This window comes from Musa acuminata, chromosome BXJ3-8 (genome assembly GCF_036884655.1).
Source record: "Musa acuminata AAA Group cultivar baxijiao chromosome BXJ3-8, Cavendish_Baxijiao_AAA, whole genome shotgun sequence".
NCBI lineage: Eukaryota > Viridiplantae > Streptophyta > Magnoliopsida > Zingiberales > Musaceae > Musa > Musa acuminata.
Window position 1 is genome coordinate 1,445,869 of NC_088356.1, and position 10,349 is coordinate 1,456,217.

The following is a 10,349-nucleotide window of genomic DNA, read 5'->3' on the forward strand; positions in this document are numbered from 1 at the left end:
GCCCGCACCAAAATCCGAGAAAACTAGCTGAAACAACCCGCGTCCAAGAAGGGTACAACGTCGGGTTCGGATCAATCATGCGGGCATCGTCAATGTACGGCCCGGTTTGGTTTGGGTCGGCATCTGCCTATAAAAGCAGAAGAAGGAAGACTGCCGTTTGACCTGCTCGGTCGACCAAGTTTCCTCCTTCTCAGGCCTCAAACTTGACTCACCATCATTTTCCTCAGATCCATTTGCGGAGTCATCGTACCCCAGATCGTTGCACTTCGGATCGGGATACTGCCGCGGAGATCGATAGTTCGCATCATCGCCACCACCAGGTACGAACTTGAAGCGGATCTTTGTAGGTTCATTCCCCTGCCCTCGATTCTTGCTGGATCCGTCGGCAAATTGAGATAGATCTTGCCTTCTCATTCATTTTTCCACTTAATTTTCCCGTGTGAAACTGTTGCATCTATTCCTGGTCTTAATCGTTCGTTTTTGTGGCAGATCGGCCTGCATACACGAATGGGAAAGTTTTAAGGCAAAATTATCGCTTTGTCATAGCATTATATATGGTTTTTCCGTTGATAAGTTAACATTTGGTGTGACCCCCATAGACTCGCGAGAAATTATCTGTTTTGACGGTGGACGTACGGTTTTGCCCTTTCGGAGCTTATGAGCTCCAAAAGGTGCTTTGGGCCACCCACACGGTACACACAGCACTCAAGTGTAGGACTGCACCATTGACTTACATATTGGCACTCTTCCCCTATAAGAGTGAGCACTGATAAGGATATTTAATCCCATATTGGTTGAGGAGTAAGGGAACCAAGGGCTCATAAGGCCGTCGAGTCATCCTTATCCTCAGAGGCATCGAGCTCACAAGCTTTGAAAGGGTAAAACCATACAGGTATGCCCACCGCCCAAAGCGGACAATTCCTCACGCCCCTATAGGATCGTACCAATGACAAATCGATCAAATGTTAACTTATCAAATTGGTACTAGAAGGAGGGCATTGGGCTCTTGGCTCCCCTACGGGAGGGAGCACTGATAAGGACATTTAATCTCACATTCATTGAGGAGTAGGGGAATCAAGAGCTCATAAGTCCGTCGGATAATCCTTACCCTCAAATGCTCCTTTTGAAGCTCACAAGCTTCGAAAGGGCAAAATCGTATGGGTACGCCCATCGCCCAAAGCGGATAATTCCTTACGCACCTATGGAGTCGCAACAATAGCGGACCAACCAAATATTGACTTATTAGATTGACGCTAGAAGGAGAGCCTGGGCCCTTAACTCCTCTATAGGAGGAAATACTAATAAAGATATTTAGTCCCATATTGGTTGATGAGTAGAGGAACCAAGGGCTCATAAGTCCATCGAATCACCCTTACCCTCAGAGGTGCTTTTTGGAGCTCACGAGCTTCGAAAGGGCAAAATCGTGCAGGTACGACCACCGCCCAAAGCGGACAATTCCTCACGTGCCAACGCGGTTGCACCAATGGTAGACCGACCAAATGTTGACTTATCACCCGTGATAGAAATGTAAGCTATGGAATACGATTCATTATGACAAGCAATAAGTGGGCGGTTAGATTAAGATATCATTATTTTGGGAAATGGGTGGTTCATGTGGAGGAAAATAAATGAAACAAGAGGTAAAGAACGAAGATTCAACGTTTTTGAGACAAAATGAAGGTGTTGAAATTGTTCTCACTCATAGTGAGCCCTGATCATGGATTTGATCCATATTGGGTTTCCTTGTTCCAAGTGCCACTCAGGTACATCAGGATCCTATCTAGGGGTGGCAGATTGTCATGAAGGCTGAATGACAATGGGCGCACGAGACACCTAGCAAGGGTTCAAACCCTTGACTTGCGAGAAGGGGATCCAAGTACATGCCCATCAGGCTTGCTGGTCGGGTGTGATTTGACCCATATCGTTGAGGCTTGAAGGATTGCTAGTGAAGTACATTGTAAATGGAAAAGGATAAAATGGGAAGGAACATAGCTATTTGCAATTTCCAAAAAGGTTTGGTATAGAAGTACTGAAATTCACAATTGAACAGATGGAAGCAATGTGTTGGAATATAGAAGTTGGGGATATTTGAATATCTGTAGAAGTTAGAGGTGGGTAGGGTAGTGGGTCATAATGGTCAGAAGTCCAACATTTTTCCCTTTTGTAGTAGGTAAGTGTCAAAAATCATTATTTTTATAAACTATTCAAGAGTGAACATTGACTGTATGAGATATAATGCAAAAGTTTCTTGACAATATATGCAAACAAGAAGATATTGGAAAGAATCGTATCAAAATACTCTGCAATAATTCAATTCTTGACTAGGTAATCTTAAATGATACATTTGGCAATAAAGCTTGCATGTCCTAGTTACATGAATGTTGAACTTAATCTCAAGCTATAATGAGAAGTGGGACAACCTTATATGCTGACACAAGTGGTTTTCCACAAGTACTCATTTAGTATACATATACTTTCAAAAGCTTTGCATGAGTATTGCTCAAACTGAAGTATACATAACAGTCAACCCTATCCGTTTTCAGTGTTGTACTCTTGGTAACATGGCCATGGTCTCTCTAAATTGGTTTCTTATGCAATAGGCTTTGGCCATTATAAAAAAAATTGCACGTTTGGGTTCTGCCATATACTGCATTATATGGTTTGATTTCTTGGACATCAACAGAATTGTGCTACAACCTAACCAAGGTTGATTTCATTTGAATATTAGTACTCTCTATTTTGCTTCTCATGGTTATTAACTGCAGTATCCTCATAGTGTGCAATTTGTTTCTTTACCCGTAATTTTGGGCATGCTTTACTTTTAATTGGAATTTCTTTTCTCAGTATCTGATTGTTTGCATCAGTTCATGAACTTTAACTTTTACTGATGTGTTCTTTCTTCTGTTTTTGTTTTCCCAGAAGCAGCTGGTGGTCTGATTATTTGGACTCAACTTCTAACCAGAATGGGAAATTGTTCAGGAAAAGTGAGAAATTATCCATAGATGACATCAGAACCCATGATGAGTGCTATGAATTTGTAGTTTTAAGCATTTTGTATTGTGGATGTTTCTTGGATCACATGCTTTTGGTTGTTATCCACTGTTTTTATAATCAATCTCGATATCCTTTTTTAATTCACTATTTACTTGTGCTTTTCAGATATGTTTTTCTCATAGTTCAGAAGTCAATGCATGTGAATGAATTTAACTGTGCATTGTATGTGTTGTAGAAGGAAATTCTGAATTTAGTAAAAGATTATTGTGGTTTATGGAGTATGTATATGAGTTAGCAATGGTTCTCTGAGTAGTAATGTTGCAGCGATAAAGCCTGTGACTTTTAGCTTCATCAAACATATTATTATGCACTAACATGATTTCTTCTCCAGTCGCATTTTTCATCTGTCTCATTGCAAGAGCCTGCAAGTTCATGCTTTATCCGTTGACTGCTAGAGGAATTTTCATCATTGTATAAAATGTTATCTTCACCTATCGTGCATATATCTGATGATTTTCTGGACCTGAACGTCTGATGTTGCATATTTTTTACCATGTTCCTCTGGAAATTACCTTACTCATGTTACATATATAGATGTTAGTCTCAGGAGTTGGTGAATATTCAGTAATCTTTTCTATTTTTTTCCTTTTATTTTAGAAAGGTGGAGGGGGTGATCTTGAAGATGAGATAAACTTCAGAGGTGGAAATGTGCATGTAATAACTTCAAAGGAAGGCTGGGACCAAAAAGTTTCGGAAGCAAACAAGGATGGGAAGATAGTAAGCAACTTGAAAAGTTCCACTTATTTATGTACATTTATCACATTAACAAATATGATCATAGAGTCCTCTTACACAAGCAGTCAACACCAAATATTAAATGATCTCCTACTGCTTGCATTTGCACATACAAGCAGTCAATGTAAGTTTGCAGTTTTATGACTGAAATTCATATCCTGTTCTATGTTATGAATTTGGTTGAAATTGCACAACCAATTGAAGAAAGGAACTCATTAGGGGATGCATTTCTTAGAGGTTGCTTTTTCAGTCTTTTCTTTCAGAAGGTCAAAAGATTCCACAACTATTCTCTTTTCTCCCAAAGGCGGCAGGTGATAATGGAAAGAAGCCTATGCTGCCTGGTCAAATATTATAAATTGATTTTTTTAATATCAGAATTAGATAGTTCATGTGAAGACATCTTGCATATGTTAAGTTTCATATTATTTGCATTCAAGAAGTATTGGTTAAATGTACATGAGCACTATAAATTTATATTTGGTCTTTTAAAAAGTAACCTAGCTAATTTCGATACAAACACTAACCTCCTTTGCACTTGTAAATTACTTGAGACTTAAGGCATATGCAAATTCTTTCGGACTAGGAATCTCAAAGTTGCAGGCTTTCAAACCAGGACCATGCTTCTTTAAGTCCTGTTTGCTCTGGTGACATTTTAACTGTCAGAGATAGATCTGCATATACTCTCTGAATACTTAACCACTGTTGAACCTGTTTCACTTTAGCTTATGACATGAGGTTAAATTATAGTCACAAAAAAGAATAACTTCAGTGTTTTTGCTGTTGAGCTTGATTTAATAGCAGAAATAAAATCTTATATTCATATATCAACATTGTTTCTTCGAAAATCCAAGTATAGAAAGCCTGCATTGTTGAAGTGGATATTACTTGTAAAATCAATTACACGGCCATTGGCAATCTTTGTGTAGGGTTTGATATACTTGGATGGGGTCTGATGATGTTCGTCTTCATTGTGATCTAATATAAATTTATCATTCTAGTAAGTGCCCTACATACCTGGTGATTTTAAGCCGGATCTTCTAACTACATACCTGGTGTGATGAAAGTGCTTTAGAAAAAAAGGGACTCTGAAAGTGTCAGTTACATGTTGAAAGCAATAACCCTGAATATTCAAATTTTTATTTTTATTTCTGCACATACATGTAGTTTTTTTGTGATATATGCCTTTGTTCCCACAGGTTATAGCAAATTTTAGTGCAGGTTGGTGTGGCCCATGCAGAGCGATGGCACCGGTGTATATGGAGCTGTCTGAGAAGTATCTTTCACTGATGTTTTTGTCGATAGATGTCGATGAGTTAACAGTAAGATTTGCTTCAACCTTTATTTGATCCATCGCATTTTCTGGTCCATTCTGCTATAGATTTGAAAGTGCACTTACTATTATGTCACTTATCTTTTTCATGAATAGGTTATTAGTTTTCTACTTGCCTGATTTCGTTTATCCTAGTTTTTACCTGCTACTCCTTCCTTATCTCGAATTAGTACATTTGTCATCCTTGAGTATGCTTAAAGCTATTGATTGAGACATCTCTTATTCAAAGCGTGGGAAATGTTTTGATTATTTTTCACAAGAAAAACTTAGTTGAGACGATGGGAAAAAAGGCAAATCAGTTTACCATAACATAGCATTGTCTTAAAAAAATAAATGTCCGTCTTAGTTTGGGCAGGGAATTCTGAACTTTGTCTTCTTTGCTAAGTCACGGTTTAGGTTCTGGATAAGGCTTGGAATAAGATTTGATGCTTATAGAAAAGTTTATAGAATCACTATCTATCTGCCTTTTCCCAGCCTTTGCATTATGGTATCCGTACCCGTTAGCATGGTGTTAAATGTTATTTCTGCATTACCAAAGCCAAGAACTTTCCAACTTGAGCACCGGTTGGATAGGCACTCACCACTGGCAGAGAGAAGATGAAACATATAGGCATTAAGCTACGTAAGGAACTTGTGCATCAACAATTATTTCAGCTTTATGAAATTCATAAATTTGTGGAGTTAACAGTGCAATTTTTATAGAGCTTATAATCTGACCTCAGATGACTCACCAATCTTCCTAAATGTAAAGATCAAAGGTTTGAGCTCATCGAAACTGCAAAGGTGCTTGACTTTTAGTTTTCTATTCAATTTTTTTGCAAGCGGAGAATAAAAAACATGAACTCCAGATAGAAAACATTTTGTTCTTGAGAAAACTACTAAGTAGCGTAAGAAAAGCTTAGAAAGCTTATCAGTAACTGAGATGCAGCCAACATCTAGTAATCTTTGTCTCAGATATCGTGGTGAGCTCTTTTCTGCATGTGATGCATAATAAAGCTATAAAAAATATAATCTCAGAAAATTCTGATAACTGCATCCTTATGATCAACTTCAGTGTTTTTGGTTTTTCCTCGGACTAAAACTTCTACTTGTGTGATACATTCATTTATTAGGAAATTTTATGGATCAACAGATAAAAATAATGGAAATTGTTCACCATATTTTCCTGGGTAAATATTTAAGTTGGATCATGTTTTGGAAGTCAGTTGTAGAGAATTTATATGGTTATACATGTTTCAGGAATTTAGTTCGTCGTGGGATATCCATGCGACTCCAACATTCTTGTTCCTGAAAGATGGGCAACTGCTGGATAAGCTCATAGGTGCCAACCGATCTGACCTGGAGAAGAAGATAATCATGTTTGTTGATTCCTGCTCCAAAAATTCAAATCTATAATGCCAAGTCCCTGCACTCTAAATCTTTTCTGTCAAAACAATTGTCAGCTTATCCGCCATGAGAAAACACATCTGTACCATGAACTCCTTTTGTTCTATGAATTGCGTCAGTCGTGGTTTTCAAAATGACCTCTCTTCCTCGCCAGTCACCATGAATGCCCAAATAATCTAATTTTATTCTGCTTGATGTGATAGGCAATGTGACTGACAAGGTTTGCAGTAATTGAAGACATTAGCTGAAGTCATTGTTTACTCGGGTTAGGCAGAGCATACAAAGGCATCATCAACACACAGAAGACGGTGGATCGAGGCCACCCTCCCCCGGCGTGATGTGATGGGCAATGTAAATGACAAGGTTTGCAGTAATTGAATATATTATTAGCTGGAGGCTAATCCGTTTTTTTGGACTCAGGTAGGCACAGCATACAAAGGCATCAGACTACTACTAGTACTAGTACTGCTACTACAACACAAGCTGGACGAATACAGAAGACGGTGCGTCGATGCCACCCTCCACCGGCGTGATGAACTCACCGGCCCTTTGGGTTCACGATCTGTGAGAACACCGCACTGGGCGTCAATCCATCGGAGTCCTCGCTACCCACACTCCTCCCTCCGATGCTTATCGTGGTGGTGGTGGTGGTGCTCGGCTCGCTTGATGGATCATCAGCAACCTTCTTTCCATCCATCACAACCGATGATGCCGTCTCTTCTGAGATCCCGTCACCGAGACTGCCATTCTCCTCCGCGCTCTCCTGCAGCTGGAGCGCAAACTCGAGGTTCCAAAGCACATCGCCCATCGATGGCCGTTCCGTTCCCGCATCCGCCACGCACTTCTTGGCAGTCTCTGCAAACTTCTTGAAGCACTGCGCCGCAATCTTCCCCTTCAGGTAGGGATCCATGATCTGGTCGAGTGTTCCCTTCTTCTGGCAGTGCACTGCCCACTCCGCCAAGCTCACCTGCTCCTTTGGCAGCGACGGGTTTAGGGCTGGCCGAGCACAGAGGACCTCGAACAACACCACCCCGAAGGAGTAGACATCGGATTTCTCGGTGAGCTGCTGCCGCCTGAAGTACTCTGGGTCGAGATATCCGAAGCTGCCCTTCACCACCGTGCTGACATGGGTGTTGTCCAGCGTCGGGCCAGTCTTGGAAAGACCGAAGTCCGACACCTTCGCCACCCACTTCTCATCCAACAGAATGTTGGTCGTCTTCACATCTCGGTGGATGATGGTGTACTTGGCACCGGTGTGGAGGTAGTGCAGGCCGCGAGCAGCCCCGATGCAGATCTCCAGTCGCTGCCGCCAGGTGAGAGGTGGCTTCTGTGTCTTGTAGAGGTGCTCCCGAAGCGTTCCGTGGGCCATGTAATCGTATACCAGGATCATCTCACAGTTTTCCTCGCAGTACCCGATCAAGGAGACGAGGTGCCTGTGGCGGAGCTTGGAGAGCATCTCGATCTCGGTCTGGAACTCATGGACGCCTTGCTCCGACATCGGGTTGCCGCGCTTGATGGCAACCTTGGTGGCGCCGTCTATCTCCCCGCAGTACACCTTTCCGAAACCGCCAACCCCGAGGAGGAGGGACTCGTCGAAATCTTTCGTGGCGGCCTTAATCTCCGCGAACGAGAAGTGGCGGCAAAGGTTGGCGGGGAGCGACGAGACGTAGCTCCCCGTGGCGTTCGTCTTCCCCGACGCAGCCGAATGTGAATTGCCGTACAGAGAGAGCGGCAACCAACCGGAAGGCCCGTCGCTGCTAACGGCATCCTTCCCCTTCTTCTTCTTCTTCTTATGTCGTCTGCAGATGGCGGTAAGACAGAGAAGAGCAAGCAAGAACGCGAAGCCTCCCGCAACTCCACCGGCGATGGCCGCGGTCCCACTCTTGGGTTTCATGGACTTCCCGTCCGAAACCTTGCCAAGATCCACCTCCGGCTCAGGCCTCAGCGGTGGATTAAGTCCAGCGAGACTGCCATTGGCGTTCTGCAACTTGAAAACCTCGAGCCCATTCAAGATAGCATCGAACATCTGCGGCTTGGTTTCGGTATCCGGATGAAGCGCGATCCGCATCTCCATCTGCCCGCTTCCTGCTGTGATCACCACATAGTCCTCGAAGACGGGGACACCGATGCCGGAGCTCCAAGCGATCACATCAGCCCCTCGCTGCACGGTCTGGTTGTCGACGAAGATGTCAAAGACCCGTTGATTCACCTTGGTCATCGGATACTGGATCTCGCAGAAATGGAACCTCAAGAGATAGTAGAAACCAGCGTCGACGGGGAGAATCCATGTGAGGTTATAGTTCAGGTTGACATGTGCATCCGGCCCCATCGACCGCGCCGTCGAGTAGACATTCGACGGTGCAATGTAGCTGGCGAGAGCAGATGGGTAAGAGATGGTGACGTTGGGATCACTGGAGTAGGTCACGCCGAACGCAGCTCCGTAGATGTACGGAGAGTCGTCGTTCCAAGAGCGGAACAAGCCCGAGTCTTGGGTAGGGGAAAGAGACTGCCCACCCACGTTGAGCCGGTACATGGTCTCCAGAGCCCAGTCCTGGTCGATGGAGTACTGCACGGAAGTGCCACCACCCACAACAAGCATAGGGTTTGCCGAGCCGAAGATGTCGGGGATCGACACGACCTCGATGCCGTTCACGAAGGCATAAGCTTGGGGATGGGCGGTGGATGGGGTGAAGGTGAGGTTGAGGCCGCCGGTGGAGACATTGACCGAGAACTCGCGGGTGAGGTAGGCATAATTGAGGGAATCGGCCGTCAGGTAGGCACTGAAGTTGCTGAGGAGGGTGTGGGAGTCGGAGGTTACGGAGAAGAGGGCGTCGGATGCGGCATGGGTGGAATAATTACAAGGGTAGAAGTGGAGGCGGATGTACTTCCGGCCGGGGCCGAGAGGGAAGGAGAAGGTGTAGGGGGAGGTGAAGACCCGGGCCGTCATGTACGGGACTTGGGGGACCGAGGAGTCTTGCAGGGAGGCCGTCAGTCCTGCAACGTTCAAGGAGGGGCCGTACTTGGAACCGGTGTCTCCGGTCCAGATTCGGGAGTCGGTGTCTTTGGCCTGCCCTGAGGCGCCACAATTCAGGAGGATGTTGTCCCGGGGAACATAGCTGGAGTCGTCCGCGGCGATCGAGATCGGAGCAATCACCAAGAACAGTAAGGAAGCGGAGAGAAGGCCGGGAGACATGCCGAGATGGTTCCTCATGTGGAAAGAAGGAAGTCTGCGATCTGCGCCGAAGCTAAAAAAGAAGAGAGAACGAAGGGGTTTTTGGGGAAGAAAGCGATCTGTGGATTGCTGAAAGCTACGGGGCAAGTTCTTCCATTTCACTACAGCCAGCGGAAATCTGTGGATTTCAGCTAAAAAAATTCTGTCCAAGAGAAACGCACAGCAAGAGTTCCACGGAGAGTCAACACGAGTTGAAACAGACACCAAAGACGGAGGGGCAAAAGGAGCAGAGCAAGCTTCTTACAGGAGGTCGGAGGGCAGCGAGCGAGAAGACGGCCAAAACCGCGGGATTTCGCGGTGGAGCACTGCGCCTGCCGTTGAGCTATCCACTTCTCCGGCTTTTGTAGTGCGCCACTAATTTGATGGGAAGTGGGAATTTTGGGCAGGCTTCCACTGTCTTGCGGTCTCAGACCCCTCCTCGTGGAAACGGACGCCTCCGCTGGAAGGGGGTCGCGCAGCTGGTGGAGCAATCGATGGAAGGGGTACGTTTTGCGGGTTGAGCATGCGAGCGTGGAGAAAGGTACTGCACTTCCCAACGCGCCAGCTGTCGTCAGGTTGGCACCAGGGAACCAACGGCGTGATTGCGGGGGGCCCCGTTTGCAGATCGACCAA

General features: G+C 44.7%; 2 protein-coding genes across 2 annotated transcripts; one reads left to right on the forward strand and one right to left on the reverse strand.

The window, feature by feature from the left end:
* The first annotated feature begins 159 nt into the window (after positions 1-159).
* On the forward strand, positions 160-6,658 carry LOC103994086 (thioredoxin H4-1). Its single transcript, XM_018830460.2, has 5 exons — positions 160-320; positions 2,920-2,984; positions 3,652-3,771; positions 4,986-5,108; positions 6,359-6,658. The coding sequence occupies exons 2-5, from the start codon at positions 2,964-2,966 to the stop codon at positions 6,512-6,514; spliced, it is 420 nt and encodes a 139-aa protein (XP_018686005.1). The 5' UTR covers positions 160-320; positions 2,920-2,963; the 3' UTR covers positions 6,515-6,658.
* A 211-nt stretch (positions 6,659-6,869) lies between these two features.
* Positions 6,870-10,220, reverse strand: LOC135644339 (receptor-like protein kinase FERONIA). The gene is made up of 2 exons (XM_065161822.1): positions 9,982-10,220; positions 6,870-9,879 (listed from the first exon to the last, which is right to left on the reverse strand). The coding sequence occupies exon 2, from the start codon at positions 9,714-9,716 to the stop codon at positions 7,044-7,046; it is 2,673 nt and encodes an 890-aa protein (XP_065017894.1). The 5' UTR covers positions 9,717-9,879; positions 9,982-10,220; the 3' UTR covers positions 6,870-7,043.
* Between the last annotated feature and the right edge of the window lie 129 nt (positions 10,221-10,349).

Bases quoted from the DNA above. Each gene is read 5' to 3' on its own strand.
- LOC135644339 (XM_065161822.1), bottom strand. From the start codon at position 9,716: ATGAGGAACCATCTCGGCATGTCTCCCGGCCTTCTCTCCGCTTCCTTA.
- LOC103994086 (XM_018830460.2), top strand. From the start codon at position 2,964: ATGGGAAATTGTTCAGGAAAA. The intron at 2,985-3,651 runs GTGAGAAATTAT...CTTTTATTTTAG, and splicing joins TGGGAAATTGTTCAGGAAAA to AAAGGTGGAGGGGGTGATCT. The intron at 3,772-4,985 runs GTAAGCAACTTG...TTGTTCCCACAG, and splicing joins CAAACAAGGATGGGAAGATA to GTTATAGCAAATTTTAGTGC.